The sequence below is a fragment of the Citrus clementina genome, unplaced genomic scaffold, assembly GCF_000493195.1.
Source record: "Citrus clementina cultivar Clemenules unplaced genomic scaffold, Citrus_clementina_v1.0 scaffold_9, whole genome shotgun sequence".
NCBI classification, from domain to species: domain Eukaryota; kingdom Viridiplantae; phylum Streptophyta; class Magnoliopsida; order Sapindales; family Rutaceae; genus Citrus; species Citrus x clementina.
In genome coordinates, this window is record NW_006261964.1 from 20983694 (window position 1) to 21006718 (window position 23025).

Genomic DNA, 23025 nt, shown 5'->3' on the forward strand with positions numbered 1-23025 from the left:
GGGTCTTGAATGCGATGGTATGTGATGATACGTTCGGAAAATTGATAAAAATTAGGATAGAAAAGTCGTGTGTGATATTCTCTGGAAAAATTATTGAAGTCTTTGATCATCATCATTATATGTCACCATCATACAGCAAGAACAAATTCTTGTAAAGTTCGATCTCTTCCTTCACATTTTAGTACCAATGATCCGGAATCGCACGAACCTACCACCTACTTTGTTAATAAGATTATTCTAGTTTAATTAATTAATTAATTAATTTTATCATCCATTTAGTTGTTTTATTAGTCAACAACTCTTTGAATAGAAAGCACTACTAGAAAAATGAGTTTTACTGACACTTCGTTACTGACACTTTGCAAAAAGTGTCAGTACTTATGTACATATGCACCATTTTCCGCTTTTGACAAATAGGAATCAGGGATTAATGATACTAGGGTGTCAGTAAACTAAACATCAAAAATCACTAACACTAAAGTATCAATGATAAAAAAATTCATAAAAATTTTGTTTTAGCTCCAACTCGAACCTGGGAGCTCTAAGATTTAAAGCTTTAATGTTTGGACCACAGACCATCAAATCTCGATGAGTCAAAGTCATAATAATATTTAAATTATTAAAAAATGAAAATATAAATAACAATAACATAAAACACACTTGTTCTCCCCATCTAGACTATATCGATTGTCTCTATCTTCCTTTCATCGTTCACTTTCGCTTTCGTTTTTCTCTTCTCGATCTCTTCTGTTTTGTAGAGGAGGTTATCAGCTGGTAATGGCGGAATGTTTTATTTTTTTGTGCAATTTAATTATTGGGTTTGTTTTAATTTGGCTTATGAATAATATTTTTGAATTTTTATTTTTGGGTTGTTTCAGATATTCAGAAATTGAAAAGTCGTGCAACCCTGGTGGGTTTTGTTTTCCAAATATTTTATTTATTTATTTATTTATTCGTAACTTGAAATTTTTGTTCTTATTTTTCTATATCTTCACTCACATGCAGTCCAAAAATACAGGCATTTTAAGTGGTGCATTACTTAAACTCAAAACACTTGCTGCTGCGACTCAGTTTTTTCTGCCACATTTGAGGTCAGTTTCAAACTTTTGTGCATGTGATTTACTGTCATTGTTATTTAAAACTAAGAATGTGCATTTTTTTTAGTTTCTGAAATAAACTGTTAGCTCTGTTTCTTAACTTTGAGCAATAAGTTAGTTGATTTTGAATGTACTAAAATATGAAATTTGATTTTAGCTTTTGCCTTTGTGATTAGGAGATGATTGTTTGGGTGTTATATTAGCTGAATGACTGTGTATTTAGTGGTTACAAACTATTTACATCTCTGTTTCATGTAAAGAGAGGCAAATTTTGTTATATAATCCTACTTGTTTATTTATTCTGTTTTGGTTGGACGATTTGTAATAGAGACAATGACTATGATATGAATTAATTAAGTTCGTGGTTGTGAGTATTTTGAGATTGTATAAAGTTGATGATTTGTGTTTGATTCAATAAAGAAATGCTTGTTTTAAAGTAGTTCTGCATGTTGTATTTGAAGTTAAAAAATGATTTATAGAATCTTAAAAAATGGCTTGCAAAGTGGTATGAAGACATTATTTATTTGAACTCTTAACTTTTGTTAGTTACTTGACTTATGAATTAGTTCGACTACTTAAAAAGCCATTAGCACCCATCTTACCTATTAATCTCCTATTTAAGTTTCAAAACTTATTTTGTTTCAATTTCAGGATTTTGTCTAAATTATTATTATAATTAATGATTTATAGGGCTATTAATGATTTTCCAGAATTATAAGTTTATTATTACAACTATAATCATAATAACATTGAACTTTAAATTAATCATGCAATTTAATTAAACTTAAACTAACATTACATATGTGAACAGGTAAAATATTTGAAATGGACAGAAGTTGGATAACTTGTGATAGATTGTCTGTAGAGTATCGTTCTGGAGTTGCTGATTTCTTAGATTTTGCCATTTTGAATGCTGAAAATCGAATGTCAATTAGATGTCCTTGCACCTTTTGTTGTAATATGGAGTTTCATACTCCTCAACAAGTGAAGGATCATTTATTTGAAAAAGGTTTTCTCCCAAGATATATTGTTTGGACTTGGCATGGTGAGACTGACTCTAAATCTACATTTACAAACTGTGAAGACCATTCACATAGTCAAAGATTTAGATGTCATGATTACAGTAATATAATTGACATGGTCGAAGATGCTTACGAGCATTGTGATAGAGATCCTAGTTCTTTTAAGGATATGCTTGAAGATGCTGAAAAGCCTTTGTACCCGGGTGCAAAACATTCAAAGTTATCTAGTTTAATGAGACTTTACAATGTGAAAGGGAACTATGGGTGGTCCGATAAAGGGTTTTCTGCTTTGTTAGAAGTCTTTGCTGATATTTTGCCAAATAATAATACTCTACCTATGTCAATGTACGAGGTTAAGAAAACAATGAAAGTGCTAGGCTTAGAGTATGAAAAAATACATGCATGTCCAAATGACTGCATTTTGTATAGGAATGAATTTGCTGATCTTGCTGAATGCCCAAATTGTGGAGCATCTAGGTATCAAAAAAAAAAAAGATAGCTCAACAAAATTTAGGAAAGGGGTTCCTAAAAAGGTATTATGGTATTTTCCACCTATTCCTAGGTTGAAAAGATTGTTTCAATCACCACAAACAGCTCAAAATTTAACATGGCATGCTAATAAAAGAATTAGAGATGGCAAACTTCGCCACCCAGCAGACTCACCAGCCTGGCAACTAATTAACAATAAGTGGCCAAAATTTGCACAAGAACCTAGAAATCTCCGTTTAGCTCTCTCAACTGATGGGGTTAACCCACATAGTACACTTAGCACTACTTATAGTTGTTGGCCTGTTATATTAATAACATATAATCTTCCTCCATGGTTGTGTATGAAGAGAAAGTTTTTGATGTTGTCACTTTTGATATCTGGCCCTAAACAACCTGGAAATGATCTAGATGTATACCTAGCACCTTTGATTGAGGACTTAAAAACTCTTTGATTGGTCATCATACCAGCAGAAGTAGCCAAAAAAGAACCCAGAGTCATTAGACCAGCAGAAATAGCCAAAAAAGAATCCCGAGTCATCAGACCAGCAGCAAAAGACCTCAATGTACGTGTGAAGAATACACGGGCAGCAGCACGATCAAGAAAGAATGACAGGAGTGAATATATGAACATGTTTACCATGTTCATCGAGAATTCTTTACCTCGGTTGATCAGGATTCGGCATGACACAGCAACCTTTGGTGAAATTTGGGAAACACACTTGGACAAAATGATTTGTGCTGAAATCATCGAGTTTAAAGAGGTCTCCAACTGCATCATTAACATATGGATCAAGTACGATAAATCATAACTTATGTTTTAGTAAACTTGGCCCTATTATTTTGTTTCCTATATTCAAACTTACTTCGTTATATATATTTGTTTCCTCTTAGACACCTGTATGAGGAGATGGAGAGCAATGGAAGTACTAAACCAGTTCAGTTTGGGCTTTTTGAGAAGCTATATCCAAGGGTCAGTTTCAAAGACAGGACTCAATACATTTCAAAACTGTTAGGCTTGGCAGAATTGGGACAATTCATCGTATTCCCGTATAACCCTGGGTATAACCTTTTTCATTTGCTAGTAATATTCTTTAATTTGTAGATTAATCACTTTTACTTGTAATTCATGTGTGAGAACAATTTTTACTTTGTTTAGTGCCCACTGGGTGTTATTGGCAATTGATATGGTGAGACGTACAACCTATTGGAAGGTAGTCCTGATGAAGAGCTAATGCAGATTGTCAATCAGTTAAGTTTGTTATTTGTATCTTTGATCATGCTATTTTATTTTTATGTCTTATGCTAATTATTTGCTAACGTTAGCTATGTCTCTTAATTGTAGGGGGATTCGAATACATCAGAGTTTAAATTCTGATACAAAGGCCAATGTTCAATGGATACCTGTCAAGGTAAAAATCAGACAAACCTAACTAATTATTGTTAACGTACACTAAAAAATTAATGTAATTTTGATCTTGTAGTGTCCGAGGCAGCCGAGCAGCTTTGAATGTGGTTACTATGTGATGAAATACATGCAAGATATCATCATAAATGTGAACGTTCTGAAAAATAATGTAAGTATTGAAAATGATTTTTACAATACTGTATCATATTGTTTTAATTTATTGTGAAATGAATCAGCTCAAACACCTGTGTGCTTCTTTACAGTTATCTTTTTATTGCGTATTGTATGCATTTTATAAACTGTGAGGGTACTTATAATGGTGACTATGTTGCATACTGTTGAATAGATTATATGAATATCCATATAGACATGAATTAGGATTTGGGATATACACAATGTACTGCATATCCCAACACAAAACAATTGTTTGGGTTGCAAAGTAGTTGTTAGTGGGGATGTGCTATGGTGTCGTTGCTTGTACTTTACTTTGATGAGGATAAGTTGTCATCCTAATTAAGGTTTTGTATCTACATCCATATTTGTATTAAATCGCGTACTGTTGGGGTTCACAAGTTGCTTCGGCTATCAAATATTGTTGCTGTTGGGGTTCACAAGTTGTTTTTTTTTTTTGAATTACCATGATCAGGATGTTCAGTATTTACCTATATAATTTTGGATAAAACAGTAACATTGTTGGAGTTTATTTGTTGGCTTTAATTGTTAACACACAAATGTATTTAAATGAATGATAATTAAGTAGTTTAGTCAAGGATTTTCGGTGAATAACTTGTTTTAAAATTAAAGTTCAAGGGAGTTGAGGAATACACTGTCAAGGACCTCTCGCGACTTCGTGATCAGTGGGCTACATACGTTGCCAAGTTAATTACAGCCTACAATCGCGAGGTAACATACAAGTAATTTATGATTATTTTTCCTTAAAACAAATCTGTGATTTATTTTTTGTGGTGTGCTAATTGATTTTATATACTTGTAGGTGGAAAAAAAATGAAGGCATATGCGGACTCCAAAATCAGTGACTCCAAAATCAGTGACATTGTTATCTGTTTTTTCTTCTTGGCTAAATTTTCCGAAATTAATTTAGTACTTTATCGTGAATACTACTTGTTCAAAGCTTAATTTTGTACTTGAACTTGTTTTTTACCCCCAAACAATGATGTATTTGAACTATTTTAATTTAACTAATGTATTTGAAATGTGTATTATGTGAATTGCATTACAAGATTTGGTATGTTTAATATATTTTGAGTTTATTTTAATTGTAAAATAAACATGAATAATGTCATTAAAAAAAAATAAAACACAACCGGTATAGCACCGTTAATACTGACACTAATTATTTAAATGACGATAAGAATTTTTGATGTTATTGAGTCAGTGGATTCCTGATACTGTAGTCACATAAATCAGTGACATGTAAATAGTATCATTAAATGCTAACGCGATTGAGTCACTATCCTTGTGACTCTCTAGTGACACAAAATACTGACATAAAAATAGTATCAACTAATACTAACATCATAGTATCACTATGGTGGTGATACTATAGTGACACAAAATACTGACGCAAAAATCACTGACACCAAAGATTAGTGTCAGTGTGTTTTGGCTTGAGCATTACTGACACAATTAACAAGTGTCAGCAAAAGTAATTACTGACACTAAATTGGTGTCAGTAAAGCCCATTTTTCTAGTAGTGAAGATTCGATTTGTCTTTTATTATTTATTCACCCAATGGAAAGGAAAAAAGAGCAGAATTTGACTGCCTTTATTGCTGTAAGGGATTAATAGCATAATTGAACTCTAACCTGAGTATATAAACGCATAGATGGATGATGGTCTAAGGAGAACCGCATACAAGTTTCTTTAAGCATATACCCAATAATACAATGTGCATCATATGAGTTAATTTTCAGAAAGATTCCAAATATCAAATGACCACTCTGAATAATAATGGCAAGATGCCATCCCAGAGATACCCTGCCAAAAAGATGGTGAATGAAAACAAAGAAAATGAACAATTAGTTCGTGGAACAAAAGCTTGTAAGATAGAAAAGTAAAATTTAAGGATGAAGAAATTAAAAGCACGTGAGCTAATAACAATGACTGAAACCCAATATTAAGGAGTATTACCGTTTAGTTAGTTCCTGAACTTTCTTTGCAGTTTGGCAATATTCACCGCCCATATCACATAGACCCAATATTTCATACCAGTCAGGAAGTTGAAGTAACCATAACTCCACGACCTATTCAGCATTAAAGTTCCGCAGACTCCCCAGAATCCAACAAAGAAACCAAGAATCGAGCTCACGTAAAATCCGAGAGTTATAAACTGATCGTCCTCATCTTCTAGAGTGTTTGAATCATCGTCTGTGCCTGGACTTGGAGTTGATTCTTCATCCAGACACATATTTGCGAGTGGAAGGCCACAAAGTTCAAGATTTCCAGCGTACACGGAAGCATTGAAGCTCTGGAGCTGAGTGCCTAATGGGATTTTTCCTGACAAGTTGTTGTACGACAAGTCCAATACACCAAGACCACTTAACTGAGAGAGGCTAGATGGAATACTTCCAGAAAACAGATTTCTAGACAAATCCAGGAAATCCAATGATGTTAACTCACCAATCTTCGGAGTGATTGGTCCGGTTAAATTGTTTCTTGAAAGGTTTAAGGCAATCAACCCCACAAGATCCATAATCTCTTCAGGAATTGCTCCATCTAATTTGTTACTCGAAAGGTCAAGGCACCTTACAAGTCCCAAAGTACTTTTGTACTCATTTTCACTTCCTTTCCAAGTCAACAGTAAATTGACCAAATATTTATAGTAATTTCCAGTTCTAGGGGCAACTAAGATGGATTTGGCGAACCCAATGGCTGGATTGGAACATCTTTCATAGGTCATGGCAGAAAAATTATTGAAACACTTCGGTATCTTTCCCAATATAATGTTTAAAGAAAGATCCAAGACTTGAATAAATCCCAGATGGCACAATTGATAAGGTATATTTCCATGAAATTTGTTAGATTTTAGGCTAAGAACAATCAAATTTTGTAGACTTTGCCCTATCCACGTTGGTATCTCACCAAAAAATGCATTCTTCCCAAGATCCAAAACTCTCAGGTGGGAGCAATTCCTTAAAGATGAAGGCAATTCCCCGGTTAATCTATTGTTGTGTAAATTCAGTGTCCGGATGTTATTTAGGAAACCCATCGAGTCCGGTATTTTTCCCGAGAATCTATTATTTGCCAAGTTAAGAACGAATAGGCTATCAGAGTGCAACCAACAATCAGGAAGCCCTCCAGACAATAAGTTACTCGAGAGATCTAAAAAGTTCCATGTGTTTTCATTGATAGAGCATAAGAAAGTAACTGACCCTGAGAACTTATTTTTAGAGAGATTTAAGAAAGGCGAATTTGAAGGAGGTGGTGGAATTAAGCCCTCAAAGTGGTTTGAATTGATGTCTATACTAGTACCACCAATATGAGTACCATCAAACCTTAAAGACAAATCGGGAAGTTTACCCTTGATATGATTGTTAGAGAGATTTAAGTAAGAGAGTTTACTGGACAAATCCCAGAACCAATCAGGAATTGTGTCTGAGATTCCAACATTGGAGATGTCAAGATGCACAAGTTGATTCTGAGTTTGAAGCCATTTTGGAAAATGAGGTCCCATCTTGCAAGAGGCAAGACTTAACCATTTCAGTTGAAAAGGAGGGACCCAATTATGACTTAGTTTCAGAGTCAAAGAGTTATCAGCTAAGACCAACTCCTGCAAGTTGGACATATTGGAAAAAAAAAGTTTCAGAGATAACACCCGTGAATGAATTCCCATCAAGTGGCAGAGACTCGAGCTTTGACGACTGGCTGAGGCTCTTGTCTATTGTTCCATTTAAACGATTAACGTCCAGCTGCAATTCTTCCAGGGATGAAAATCCTCCAAGATGAGGTACTGGCCCCGTGAAGTCATTATCATGTAAATATAGCACCTCTAGTGAATTCACCACGCATCCACAAGATAGATTTTGAATTACCTGCGAGAATTGCCCACTGAGTTTGTTGTCAGACAAGCCTAACTCTTTTAAGCTACACATGTTTCCGAAGAATTTTGGAATCCCACCTTCAAGTTCACTATCACAGAGATAAAGACTTTTAAGAGAAACCATGTGTTGAAAAGCCTTTGGAATTGAACCACGTAATGAATTAGAGCCAAGGTTAAGATAAAGAATATTCCTACTAAGATTGAAAAGCCAAGGGTATATTGAAGAAGAAGGGAGATTGTTGTCCGAAAGATCAAAGGTCTCAATAGACGCACTCAAATTGAAGTGCCAAATAAACGATGGATTGACAGGTGGAAGAGCACACGAGCATAGGACTAATAATTTTAAGGAATGGAGCTTGGCAACTACTTGAAACCAATCACTAGATTTTGTGAGATTAATGTAACTCAGGTCAAAGTGCCTTAAAGAAGAAAGACGAGAAAATCACTCTAAGCTTCCCAAGCTAAATAAACAAGAGTTTTCTAGGTTGAGATATTCCAATTCTGAATGGTTCCGGAATTTTCGAGGGAGTAGTTCTAAAGGTCCGCCGCAAGAGAGACTGAGGTACCTCAATTTGCTGAGGGAACCAATGAACTCGGGAACTGGGCTTCCACCAAAGTCATTGTTACTAAGGTCCAGATGTCTTAAATCATGCAATTTAAGCAGAGCAGGACTAATTGTACCTTTCAGGAACTTCCTCTGAGCAAATTCATAATCGGATGTTCGAAGATTAAGCACCTCGACATGGCCAGTTGTATTGCTACAGTGGACTCCTCTCCATTTACAGCAATCTCTTTTGTCATCTTCTCTTCCCCAGGAAGACAGAACGCCATGTTCATCCACCAAGCTCTGTTTAAAAGTGAGAAACGCTTCTCTCTCTTCATCAATGCACCTTATTATTATGTTGTTAGAATCAGCAATTGTGGGCTTCAATTGTAAAAATATCACAGAAAACAAAGCTATATTTTCAAATAGAAGGAATAATTTGGATGACATTATAATTATCATTAGCTTTGAGGATATGTTGTTATATCGAAACTCCTGGACTCCATGCCAATTTATACTACTGTGTATTGTTGATGCGAGATTCTGGTTACACTCTTCCTACGACTAGGATATCTGCTCGACCAACCTCACCTCGATCAGGATCTCTCCTCGTACGCTTTCTTCTCCAGGTATTCCTGCGTCCACAGAAACAAGTCAGAGCACGCCGGTTGTTTTTCCGGCGTAAACCCTCCGACGCTCAAGTCAGATATGAAGGTTCCGGGAACGCTTGCCACGGATCTTATGGCTTTTCTGTAATCTCCGTTCTTTAGAGTTCTCTTTTCTTAGTTCTAAATAGCAAAAATTCTAACCATTTTACCTTCGTTGGCTACCTTTTTATAGGCTTCCTCTGAATCCCGGTCTTCCGCAGTCTACGCCCGTCATTCTCCCCACTCTCGGATGTGGATGCCCCATTATCGCCATTGTGGGCGAATGGAGTCGAACCTCGTGCCTTAATTCTCGGATAGGAACGCACGTCCTGCCAACTGTCGTTGACTGGGTCTCCTCGCCTCGACCCTTAGCAGGAATGACCTTATGCCTCTAACGGGAGTTCGGCCTCGCGAATGGCATATTCGTGGATGAGCAGAATATTTCTACTCTTATTCCCCTGCTACTTGGCTCTTACAGGACACACCTGCTCGCAGAACTCTGCCACCAGACACCTGCTCATCACGTCTGGTCTCCTCGATATATTTCCCTCGAACACTGGTCCCCCAGTTTCTAGTGTTGGGTAATGTAATGGACCAGCAGTAGAAACTCAATAGTTCTTGCTCGTGTGGGACTGGGAAAGGCTGCCAAGAGTCATATCGCATTTAATTGCGGAGAAGGTGAGGTGGCAGAAATCTGCCCCTCCATTCGAATTTCAAACCAACGGTTACGAGGCCCTTGGGATTTGGTGCCGTTAAATGCTGGCAACCCAAGAGTCCGTCCCCATTAGGTAACCCATATCCTTTCGAATCGGCAAACTCATATTTCCCTCCGTCTTCGTCTCTGTCTCTCCGGTGAAGAAGTTCCAGCATAAAGGCCTCCATCTCTGTCTTTCACCGACTGAACCATTACTTCAGGTATTTCTTCTATCTCCTTCGTCTCGGATAGTTATAGATAATTTCTCTTCTCTTTTGTTTGGGTAGTAGTTGGTGGTGGTGTTGTGGTTAGAGCTTAGGGAATGTCGAAAGGTAAAGAAAAGGTCATTGAGGTTGACGACGGTGGGTTGGACTTCCTGCCTAGTCTGCTCACCGATCCTGCTTTTGACCCTGAGATCCCCTTGGAGCCTATTAGATCCAGTGTTGGCACTAGCGCTAAGAGGATATCCCCCCAAACGACCTCCTCGAGCGGACATAGCGATGAAGAGGGGTCTTCAGGCTCGGAGAACACCTTGAGTGAGGGTCGAGGAGATAATTCTGGTGAGGTTTCCCCATCAGGAGCGTCGCGACCAGAAAGGCAGAGTACAGTAGGGGGTAGAGCCCTATTGCGGGATTACGCTATTGATTATATGATGTGCACGACCACGTTTGGCGAGCTCGATGACCTCCGGCTTAGGTATAGCATTCCTGGTGAAATAATTCTTAAGATCCCAGGAAAGAAGGATACCCCTAGTCGGCCTCCTAGGGGTTATGTTACCTTGTTCTTGGAGAGTTTCAGGCACGGGCTGAGGTGTCCCTTGCAACCCTACTTTGCCCGGATTCTTAACGGGCTAAATCTAGTTCCTGGTCAGCTGAACCCAAACGGTTGGAGAGTGCTCTCTGGTCTGTTCATACTGTGGGACAGATGTTGCCAAAGCGAGCCCACGGTCGATGAGGTGAAGCACCTGTACCAGCTGAAAAGCAGCCCCAAAGACGCCGGCTGGTATTACTTCCAATCAAGTACCAAGACCAGGAAACCCATAACCGATCTTCCTACTGGTGGTGGTGGGAATTGGAAGAGGAAGTTCTTTTTTGCAGGGGGTCCCTGGGGTCAAGTTGCCCAGGTTGATGGGCAGGACTTCCGCGTCCCACCCCGTTTCGTGGTCCCAGGTTGCCTGCTCGTATTAGATGTCTTGTCTCCCTTCTTGTTTGCACTTTACTGGTTTGTCCCTAACCAAGAGTTTGTTTGTGTTGCAGGTTCTTGGGGTGTTCACTTCCCGCTCAAACCTGACCAGCTTAAACGGGTCGAGGCTGTACTGGCCAATTCCTGCTCGAGTCGAGAACTGCTAACTACATACAACTTCCTCGAGTCTCGCTTGATACTTCCTGGCCATAAGATGGAGGACGTTGTGATTGGGACTCTAACCAGGAAACGTTCTCGTCTTCCAGCCACGAAGAGGGACCAGAGTAAGGACGCCCCTACTGCAAAGCGGGCCAACATCGTGCAGCAGGTCTCTCCCTTGAAGACTTTGCCTCCTCCTCCTGCCAAAGCCGGAGAAACTAATGGAGCAGCCACTGATCCTACTTCCTCTTCTCCTCCTGTTGGGCATCGGTCTCGTCTACCTGACAACCGAACAGAGCACTTGGCCCCCTATCTCAATGAGCTTTCCAAACTCGTGAGCAAGAAAGACCTCGAGGATTTTGATGGCTGCACCTTAGGCGAGCTGGTGGGAGCCATGCAGTACAACGCTTTCCATCTCAGCTGCATGACCACCTACTATAAGGCCAAAGTTGGACGCTACAACCGGAAGATGAAGGAGGATATTCAATCGGCGACGACCAGAGCTGACGTTGCCAAGAAGAAAGCAGGGGAGCTGAATGTTGAGAACCTCAAGCTGATAGAGCAAGAATCTCTTGCTCAAGCAAAAACCATTACCCTCGAGGAGGAGCTGAACAAGGTCAAGGAGGATCTGCGAAGGCAGAAGGCTATGTATGAGGCTCAGCTCGAATCTCTTCGCGATTCCCACCGAGCTTAGGTCGAAAACTTGGAGAGGGAAGCCGACAACCAGTACGACCAGGGACTTTGACATTCTTACCGTTGTATCATGGCCGTCCTCGGGAAGCAGCACCCTGATCTGAAGATGGATGACCTTGCAGCTGGTGTTGCTCAACATATGGATGAGGAGGCGGCCAAGGAAGATGCCGAAGGGATAGAACCGATCATGATTGAGAAGGAAAATTCTCCTCCACGTGTAGTCCCTGCTGACGTTGGCGAGGCGAGCACCCCTGCTGTCGTTGGCGAGGCGAGCACCCCCCCGGACGCAACTGGTGATACTCCCCCTGCACCTGAGCCAACTGATGCTGCTCGGCTTACCGATCCACCATCTTCTTGAACATATTTCTTGTGTTGTAATGAACAATGTTTGTGAAGATTACCTCTTCTGTTAATTATTAACAAATTAATAAAGATGTTTTTGATTACTTTCTTGCGTTGGAATCATGAGTTATTTTCCGTTTGAGAATCTGCTCGTCTTCGTCTGGTTGAGCAGGTTCTGGCTTGGCATATGGTTTTGCCACATGCCTTAGAGAATTCTTCAATGCTTGAGATTCTGCTCGCCTTCGCGTGGTCGAGCAGATCCTGGCATGCTTGGCTTCCGGTCTCGCCATGGCGCAGGCTTTGAGACTTGACGAGCCTTTGCATGGCTTAGAATTTTTTTCGAATGCTTTGGAGTCTGCTCGCCTTCACGTGGTCGAGCAGATCCTGGCACGCTTGGCTTCTGTCTCGCCATAAAACAGGCTTTGAGACTTGACGAGCCTTTGCATGCCTTAGAACTTTTTTCGAATGCTTTGGTGTCTGCTCGCCTTCATGTGATCGAGCAGATCCTGGCACGTTTGGCTTCCGTCTCGCCATAAAACAGGCTTTGAGACTTGACGAGCCTTTGCATGCCTTAGAACTTTTTTCGAATGCTTTGGAGTCTGCTCGCCTTCACGTGGTCGAGCAGATCCTGGCACGCTTGGCTTCTGTCTCGCCATAAAACAGGCTTTGAGACTTGACGAGCCTTTGCATGCCTTAGAACTTTTTTCGAATGCTTTGGTGTCTGCTCGCCTTCATGTGGTCGAGCAGATCCTAGCACGTTTGGCTTTCGTCTCGCCATAAAACAGGCTTTGAGACTTGACGAGCCTTTGCATGCCTTAGAACGTTTTTCGAATGCTTTGGTGTCTGCTCGCCTTCATGTGGTCGAGCAGATCCTGGCACGTTTGACTTCCGTCTCGCCATAAAACAGGCTTTTGAGACTTGACGAGCCTTTGCATGCCTTAGAACTTTTTTCGAATGCTTTAGAGTCTGCTCGCCTTCACGTGGTCGAGCAGATCCTGGCATGCTTGGCTTCCGTCTCGCCATAAAATAGGCTTTGAGACTTAACGAGCCTTTGCATGCTTTAGAACTTTTTTTGAATGCTTTGGAGTCTGCTCGCCTTCACGTGGTCGAGCAGATCCTGGCACGCTTGGCTTCCGTCTCGCCATAAAACAGGCTTTGAGACTTGACGAGCCTTTGCATGCCTTAGAACTTTTTTCGAATGCTTTGGAGTCTGCTCGCCTTCACGTGGTCGAGCAGATCCTAGCACGCTTGGCTTCTGTCTCGCCATAAAAAAGGCTTTGAGACTTGACGAGCCTTTGCATACCTTAGAAATTTTCACGGTTCCCAGTGACTGAATTTCCTCGACGTTCCATTAATTGTAGGATTCAACTTACATGGAATTGTTTGTACATAAAATAAATAACGGCAAATACTAACAAAAAGAACTTGAAAATATTAACGACTCTTACTGGAGATATATCCTGAGATGTGCTGCGTTCCATGGGCGCTTCACCTCGTGGCCATCCATGCGAACCAGCTTGTACGCTCCTGGTCCAACTAGCTGCTTGACTCTATATGGTCCCTCCCAATTCGGACCGAGCACTCCCTGAGTCGAGTCTTTGGTGTTCTGATTTACTCTCCTTAACACCCAATCTCCGACCTTGAACTGCCGTACATTCACCTTCTGGTTATAATACCGGGCAACCCTCTGCTGGTAAATGACTGATCGCTCGGCTGCTTGCTCTATTTTTTCCGTTAGCAAGTCCAAATTCAAACACATCTGCTCGTCGTTTTCTTGCTCGTTGAAATGATCTGTTCGGTGTGTGGTCGTTCCTATCTCAGCTGGTTTGACCGCTTCATGTCCGAAAGCCAAGGCGAACGGTGTCTCCCCCGTTGCTGTCTTATGGGTTGTCCTGTATGCCCATAGTACGCCTGATAGCTCATCAACCCAAGCACCTTTCTTTTCTCCAAGCCTGGTTTTCAAAAGCATCTTGATGGTTTTGTTGGCTACTTTTACTTGTCCATTCGATTGGGGGTGAGCAGGCGAGCAATACTTCAGCTCTATCCCGAGGTTCTGGCAGAAATCCCTGAAGTTGTGATTATCGAACTGCCTGCCATTATCCGTTACCAAGGCATAAGGGATCCCGTATCGACAGACCAAGTTTCTCCACACAAAGTCTGTTGTTTTCTTCTCTGTGATCCTGCTAAGGGCTTCTACCTCTATCCACTTCGTGAAGTAGTCTATAGCAACTATTACATGTGTTGCTGCTCCTCGTCCCTTTGGCAACGGGCCGATTAGGTCAATTCCCCATTGAGCAAATGGCCAAGGGGAGGCCATAGAGGTGAGCTTCTCTGGTGGCTGGTTGGAGAAACATGCAAAACTCTGGCAGCTTACACAGCTCCTGGTCTTCTCTTGTGCATCCTGGTGCATTGTCGGCCAGAAATATCCCTGCCTTAGAACCTTGTGGGCCAAGGACCTCCCACCAGAATGATTCCCGCAAATTCCTTCATGTACTTCTCTCAGTACGTAATCTGCGTCGTCCTCATCCAAACATCGCAGGAAGGGTAATGTATATCCTCGCCGATACAGTACCCCGTTGATCATCGTGTATCTCGAGGCCTGGGCTCTAATCCTCCGAGCTCGCAGCTTATCTGGTGGCAATACCCCGTCTGTAAGGTATGAAGTTATTGGATCCATCCACGAGTATTTTCGTTCTATCTGCAACACCCCCAAATTCTGCTCGATACTCGGGCTAGACTTCACTTCTAGAGGGATCGACTTTGGCATTTTTGGGTCTGCTACCGCTGCCATCCTGGCCAAAATATCTGCTCTACTATTCTGCTCCATAGGGATTTGTACCACCTCCACTGCTTTAAATTTCCCTATCATCTGCCTGACTATCTTCAAGTATTGTTCCATCTTCTCCTCTCTTGGTTGAAATCTTTCACTGACATGATTCGCGACCAGCTGGGAATCAGTTCTGATCTTAACCCTATCTGCTTTCATGGCCTTAGCTAATTCCAATCCTGCTATCAAGGCTTCATACTCTGCCTGGTTATTTGTGGCCGCGAATTCTAATTTTATCGCATAAGAGATCTCCTCCCCCTCTGGGCCTTCTAAGACAATTCCTGCTCCTGATCCCTGCTCCCCTGATGACCCATCTACTGACATCTGCCATATTCAGGCTTCGTTGCTATCTGAGGCAACATCCAGCTGATCCAAGCATATTTCAGGCTCTGCAAACTCTGATACGAAGTCTGCCATTGCTTGCGCCTTTATCGCTGCTCGGGGTTTGTAGTCTATGTCAAACTCGCTCAGCTCTATAGCCCATTTGACGAGCCGACCAGAAGCATCTGGCTTGTGCAGAGTTTGACGCAATGGCTGGTTTGTTATTACCGAGATGGGGAATGCCTGAAAATATGGCCTTAATTTTCGAGCAGCAACCACAAGGGCAAGCGCCCATTTCTCCAACGGTGGGTATCTGGTCTCAGCGTCGAGTAGGGCCTTGCTGGTGTAGTATATCGGATACTGAACTCCCTCTTCCTCTCTCACCAGAACAGAACTGACGGCCCGATCCGATACCGCCAAATACAAAAATAACGTGTCCCCATCTCTCGGTGTAGATAGCAGAGGGGCTTGCTGCAAATACTGTTTCAAGTTCTGGAAGGCTTCCTCGCATTCTGGGGTCCATTCTGTTTTCTTTCCCCTCCTTATTACTTGAAAGAATGGCTGACACTTATCTATAACCTTGGATATGAACCGGCTCAATGCCGCCAACCTCCCCGTAAGGCTCTGCATCTCCTTCAGGTTATGAGGAGACCTCATCTGCACGATCGCCTGGATCTTCTCGGGGTTTGCTTCAATCCCCCTATGGCTTACCATGAATCCAAGGAACTTCCCTGACTCGACCCCAAAAGCACACTTCTCCGGGTTGAGCTTCATCTTATACTTCCTCAAAAGCCCGAATGTCTCCTCGAGGTGTCCGACATGATCCTTCGAGATTTTGGATTTTGTGATCATGTCATCCACGTACACCTCCATGGTTTTCCCAATCAACGGCTTAAAGACTTTATTCACCAGCCTCTGATAGGTGGCCCTAGCATTTTTGAGACCAAATGGCATTACCCTGTAACAGAATAAACCCTGGTTAGTGATAAAAGCAGTACTCTCCTCATCCTGCTCGTACATGGGAATTTGGTTATATCCCGAGAACGCGTCCATGAAACTGAGCAGGCCGTGCCCAGCTGTTGAATCTACTAGCTGGTCGATTTTTGGCAAAGGGAAGCTATCTTTCGGGCATGCTTTATTGAGATCTGTGAAGTCCACACACATCCTCCATTTGCCGTTTGCCTTCTTTACCAACACCACATTCGATATCCACTCAGGATAATTGACTTCCCGAATGAACCCTGCTCTTAAGAGCTTTTCCACCTCGCCATTTATAGCCTCATACCTCTCCTGGTTGAAGCACCTCCTTTTCTGCCTTACTGTTCGAGCACCTTTCTTTATTGCCAGCTTATGGCATGCTACCTCAGGATCAATCCCTGGCATGTCTTCATGTGTCCAAGCAAACACATCGGCATGAGGCTGTAAGCATTTCACCAACTCCTGCTTCTGCTCTTCCTGAAGTCTCGACCCGATTCTGATCGTCTTCCCTGGATTCTCTGGTCCCAGGCTTATGGTCTCCAGCTCCTCTACGGGTTCTTGCCTACCATTCTTGTTTTCCACTCGGGCATCAAGGGATGTTATCTGCATTGCTTCCCTTGCTGCCGAGGAGTAACAGCTTCTAGCGATTCTCTGGTCTCCTCGTACCACCCCGACTAGCCCGTTCACCCGGTACTTGAGAGCCAGATAATGGTTAGACAGTACCGCTTTGCTCATCCTCAGAAACGGCCGACCTAGGATCATCTGGTATGGACCTTCTTCATCCACCACCACAAAGTCTAGTATCATAGTCCTTTCTATCGGGGAGCTCCCAATTGTGATAGGCAGCTCGACCACACCCAGGGGGACCAGCTTTCCTCCTCTGAATCCCTTCAAGGAGGTATTGGTGTATTCCAACTTCAGGTCTGCTATTCCCATTTCCTCCAGGGTTGACTTAAACAACACATCAACTGAGCTCCCTATGTCAACCAGTATCCTGTCAAACTTCTTGCTAGCGATAGTGGCCTTGATGACCAAAGCATCCTCGTGGGGGTACAGAATTCCTTCTTCATCCTCATCTGTCCACATAATTGGCACTTGCCTGACTCTTGCACGTTTGGCTGCTGGGGTGTTGAAGAATACCTCTTTGCTGGTCATGGCGTATCTAGCATAGTTCTTCCTCGACCTGTTGGAATCTCCGGCCAATGTTGGGCCCCCAGCTATCACCCTAACTGCAGGCTGCTCGCGCCTCAAGTTCCTGTCTCTCTGCTCCCCTTCACTTGTCGAGGCTACCATTGGGAAGGTCCCATCTATAAACTCGTCCAGGTACCGATTTCTCACCAAATCTTCAACCTGGGTCTTGAGATCTCTACACTCTGTTGTGGTATGGCCATGAGTGCCATGGAACTTACAATAGCGTCCCCTATCTCTCCTGCCGGGTAGCTTTGTTATTGGGGCAGGGAGGTACAGCAATCATCGGTCCTTTATGGCCTCGTACACCTCGTCCAGGGACATCTTCAATGAAGTATACCGCCCATAGTCCTGGTTCTGGTCGATCAGGTGTACTGCCCTTTCTCTATTTGCTCCATTTTGAGTTGGGGGTAGTGGTAGCACTTCTGGTCTGCTCCCTCTATTGCCGTGGGAGTGTTGATGAAGACCACCATATGTCGAATCATGCCTTCTCCAAGGCTCCCTAGCTAGGGAACGAGGAGGCTGCGCCCTGCTGCGCTGATATTGTGGTGGCCTCTGATGAGGCTGGTAAGCTGTTACCCGACCTCCTGCTCCACTACCTGAGGCCTGGTGGTCCCTCCTCCTGATCGGCCCATTCCCTGGTGGTGCCCTCTTCTCTTTCTTTTCCAACCCCTCTAGCTGGTCAGTCTTAATCCGAGCCGCCTTTTCTTCCTTGATCTCTATGTCTCTTTTAGCCTGCACGTATGCGGCCGCATATGACTAAATAGCTGGGCTTCTCAAGTTGTACCACAGCCTTCCTATCTTCACTCCCTCTTTCAATCCCCTTAGTGCCTAAGGATGGTTGAAGGCTCCCAAATCGAGGACAGCACGATGAAACCTCTTGATGAATTCCCAAAGGGTTTCTTGCTCCCCCTGTTTCATGCTTTTCAGCTCCATCATGTCATCTTCTGGTGCCATCGCCCCACTAAACTGCTCTGCGAATTCCTGGCACATCTGCTCGAAGGTTTTAATGCTGCCCCGAGGAAGTTTCCTGTACCACTCTCGTGCACGTCCCTCAAGGGATAGTGGGAACACCCTGCACCTTTGGGATTGAGATAATCCTTGTACCACAGTTATGTCGTTGAAGCGCTCTATGTGCACCAGCGGATCAGTTCTTCCCGCGTATCTAAGGTCTGGGAGGCGGAAATCCCTTGGAATAATTGCCCTCATGATCTCTGCTGGGAGCGGTGATTCTCCATCCAGCATTATCCTCCAACCAGGAGCTCTGCTCCTTCCTTGCATGTCGTCAATTATCTGTGCTAGTCTGCGCACTTCCTCCTCCAGCTGCACTGCACGACCAGGGTCACGTGCTGCAACTTGATCCCGCTCTTGCTCTACATCATGCAAGTGTTACCTCAACTCCGTTTCCTCTGCATTCGCCACCCCGTCGTCCTCGTCAAAAATCTGTCTTGCTGGGGACTGCTCTTCCTCTCTATGAAATTCTCCCCGCAGAGGTATGTTATCTCTCTCACCACCAAATCTCCCGGTGGTTTGACTTCTCCTCGTACTATCAGGACCTGGTGCCACTCCACCACCTCTCACCCTTTCCTCCTGGGTTACCCTGCGTTCACTCCGCAGCTCATGCAGGATGGTTGTCAGGGTCTCCATCTACTTTTCCATCCATTCCATTTGGTCGAACATGGCTTTTTCCCGTGCTTCACTGGCTATCTCCCTCAGCGTCACGGAATCGTTAAGCCTTATATCACCCCCTTGTGCACTACTTCCTCCTGTCTCCATTGCTTTTCACTTGCTTCACTCCTCTTCTTGCTATCAACAGAAGCTTTTTGCTCAGCTCCCCACAGACGGCGCCAAAATATTGATGCGAGATTCTGGTTACACTCTTCCTACGACTAGGATATCTGCTCGACCAACCTCACCTCGATCAGGATCTCTCCTCGTACGCTTTCTTCTCCAGGTATTCCTGCGTCCACAGAAACAAGTCAGAGCACGCCAATTGTTTTTCCGGCGTAAACCCTCCGACGCTCAAGTCAGATATGAAGGTTCCGGGAACGCTTGCCACAGATCTTATGGCTTTTATGTAATCTCCGTTCTTTAGAGTTCTCTTTTCTTAGTTCTAAATAGCAAAAATTCTAACCATTTTACCTTCGTTGGCTACCTTTTTATAGGCTTCCTCTGAATCCCGATCTTCCGCAGTCTACGCCCGTCATTCTCCCCAGTCTCGGATGTGGACGCCCCATTATCGTCATTGTGGGCGAATGGAGTCGGACCTCGTGCCTTAATTCTTGGATAGGAACGCACGTCCTGCCAACTGTCGTTGACTGGGTCTCCTCGCCTCGACCCTTAGCAAGAATGACCTTATGCCTCTAACGGGAGTTCGGCCTCGCAAATGGCATATTCGTGGATGAGCAGAATATTTCTACTCCTATTCCCCTGCTGCTTGGCTCTTACAAGAAACACCTGCTCGCAAAACTCTGCCACCAGACACCTGCTCATCACGTCTGGTCTCCTCGATATATTTCCCTCGAACATGTATAATCTGCATCAATTATTGAAGCCAAGAAAAGTCTTCAGTCTGCGCATTGATTATGTGTTAGAATATGACAATTTGAGAGATGATTAAAGCCAAGAAAAGTCGCCGGCGAATCCCAAACACACAACAATTCAAAGCACGGATAAAGAAAGTCGTACATGAAACAAAATAAAACTGGCGTTGGTTTACGTTTACCCAAACAAAATAAAACACATTTTATTGAAAAAAAGAGAACTATGATGTTTACAGTTTTGGTATATGTCGTTACTTGATGCTTTGTTTGGGCAGAAATTTACTTATAAAAAGCTTGTCCTGATAGTTTATTAATGCTTTCCTTTCATATTTAGTGAGCTGTAGACTGAATTGAATAAATCACGGACAAAATCACTTGATTACTGCAGTGGCCAAGTGCCGAGCTCCTCTGTTTTCTCTATCTTCAGAGCTCCCCTGTTAAGCCACGTTGAAAGTAATATGTTTGATGGAAAATTGGATACAAGAGTAACAATTACAAGCATTCAAATTGCTTTGCTCTTAAATCTATATTTTAATCAGTAGAAGAACAACCAATGGTGATTGATACTGCGTTAGCGAATAAACAGTTGATTCCTATCAATGAGCCTGCTAAGTAACGGTTGAGATGTTTATAATACTAATATAATAATAATACCAACGTAACTAGTTTTTACTCTTTTTTTTTTCAATTTTCTAGAACAAAGAATGGAAATTGTTTTAAGGCTAAAATTGAAATGCTTGGCTTAATTCATGACACGCCCATACTAGACAGGGATCAGAAATTTCATGGTAGCCAACGACTCTCTTTACCAAGATGAAATGGAGGCTTGTTGGTTAAATGTCTAAAATTTGAATTTTTTTTATTTCAAAATTTTTTAAAATTGTACTTTTTTTTAACTTATAACTGATTTTTAGACATTTACATTTGAATTTAAAAAAAGAAAAGAGTAAACTTTTATCTAAGTAGGAAAAGACTTGAAGAAGTAAATATTATATCTCAAAACATATCTATTAAATATACTTATTTGCTAAACTATAAAACTTAATACCTTTATTCATTTTAACTTACAAGAATATAAATGTTAAACACCATATTTAAGATCTTTTTAGTTATAGAAACAAAAATAATGTCAATTATATTTAGATATTAAAAAAAAACATCATATAGACATTTGTATTCAAACCATCAGTTAAGACTTCCATAAAATTCAGACTGATTTTAAATTTCAGATTAAAAAACTAAATGCGTCTTAATTCTTCGTGGTTGATTGGGGAAGACTTGTTTTATATTTCAACTTAACAATTAATTAAACAAAATTGCAAATGTACTATTACGCATCAGATTCGTACTTGTCTACATATTAATGCCAACATGAGAGGCTCTGTCTCAATTAAAAATAAATATAACGAATGATCTTAATTAAGTTCTGAATCGGCCATCTATAGATACGTCCTCTTTCAGAATCTGTCTTTATTTTATTAACATGTCCACAAAAGAAAGATTAGGGTAATTGTTTATCCTTAATTCCTTATCGTGCATGTTATCTTCTTAGCTAGGGCCACCATGTTTGTATATTGATTTTGAACAATTAATGGTCCCCTGACTTTGCTGCCATTGAAATTAGAAATTTCCAAGCAAGGGCCAAACGTAATTGTCCCACTGACTTTGAACGGTTAACTGTTGAGTTTGCAATAATGCTTCTCTGAATTTGCTGTCTAGAGGCACATACATATGCATTACATCATCCGTTCTGTTAGCTTAATAATATAGACCGAAATATATTGGGAAAAAGTTATTTTCATCCTTAGGGTTTAAGATAATAATTTATTTCATCCTTATTTTTTAAAAAATAACTCGTTTCGTTCTTATTTTTCAAATAATAGTCTAAAATATCCTTCCGTGAATTTATAATTAGTTTACTCTTAAATTCATTGAGGGTAAAATAAAATTTTTTAGTTAAATAAATATATAAAGCTTTTTAAAATAAAAATCTCAAGAATAATTGAATAACATTTGACTTTTTTGCATAAATTTAAAATTTAAGTATAACTTAATGAAACAAAAATAATAATAAAGAATATGCAACACACACACACACACACACACACACACACACATATGTGTTCATTAAATTCTTTTTTTAATAAAGTCAACAAAATAATAATAATAATAATAATTCTTTTCATCAAGAATCATTGTTTATATTAAGGTCAAGAATAAGCTAAAAGATAAAAAAAAAAAATCCAATGCATTATATTTTATTTTTCAGTATTTTTAAATGTATTTTGTTATGTATTTAGTGTGTATTTTTTTTAAGTAAATAAAGGAGTCCATAATTACTTTCAGTAGAATAACAGCACTGATTGATCATTTATTTATTTATTTCGACCTTATTAAAGTTAAGAATAAGCTAAAGGATAAAAAAAATAATCTAGTGCTTGGGAAATCTATGGTTTTTTTTTTGTCCTAAATGTATATTTTACATATTATTTAATGTTATTTTTTTCATTCTTAAGTAATCCTTAAATTTTAAATTTATGTAGAAAGACAAATATTTTTTATTTGTGTTTGAGAGTTTATTTTAAAATAATTGATCATTATTTAGAAACCTTATTTTGCCCTCAATGAATTATACGATATAATAACAGTAAATTAATGAAAGGGTGTTTCAGGCTATTGCTTAAAAATAGGGATGAAATAGACTATTATTTAAATAGTAAGGATGAAATAAACTATTGTATCAAACCTTAGGGATGAAAAGAGCATTTTTCCAAATATTTTTTAGATTATAAACTTAAATAAGTTACGTGCCTCTACCTCTAGTCATTAATATT

At 40.9% G+C, this 23025-nt stretch overlaps 2 protein-coding genes across 2 annotated transcripts; one reads left to right on the forward strand and one right to left on the reverse strand.

The window, feature by feature from the left end:
- Positions 1–6171: 6171 nt before the first annotated feature.
- Positions 6172–10146, reverse strand: LOC18031653 (receptor-like protein EIX2). Its single transcript, XM_024187170.1, has 4 exons — positions 9994–10146; positions 8640–8998; positions 8066–8162; positions 6172–7803 (listed from the first exon to the last, which is right to left on the reverse strand). The coding sequence occupies exons 1-4, from the start codon at positions 10144–10146 to the stop codon at positions 6172–6174; spliced, it is 2241 nt and encodes a 746-aa protein (XP_024042938.1).
- Positions 10147–10280: 134 nt separating this feature from the next.
- Positions 10281–11993, forward strand: LOC112099725. The gene has a single exon (XM_024187178.1). The coding sequence runs from the start codon at positions 10281–10283 to the stop codon at positions 11991–11993; it is 1713 nt and encodes a 570-aa protein (XP_024042946.1).
- The last annotated feature ends 11032 nt before the right edge of the window (positions 11994–23025 follow it).

Excerpts from the sequence above, each read along its gene's own strand:
- LOC18031653 (XM_024187170.1), bottom strand. The coding sequence starts at position 10,146 with ATGGAGGCCTTTATGCTGGAACTTCTTCACCGGAGAGACAGAGACGAA. Across the intron at positions 8,163-8,639 it reads GGTTCCCTCAGCAAATTGAG|TGAACTTGAAGGTGGGATTC; the intron begins GTACCTCAGTCT and ends TCTCTGTGATAG. Across the intron at positions 7,804-8,065 it reads TCAGTGGGCAATTCTCGCAG|GAGTTGGTCTTAGCTGATAA; the intron begins GTAATTCAAAAT and ends TCCAACTTGCAG.
- LOC112099725 (XM_024187178.1), top strand. The coding sequence starts at position 10,281 with ATGTCGAAAGGTAAAGAAAAGGTCATTGAGGTTGACGACGGTGGGTTG.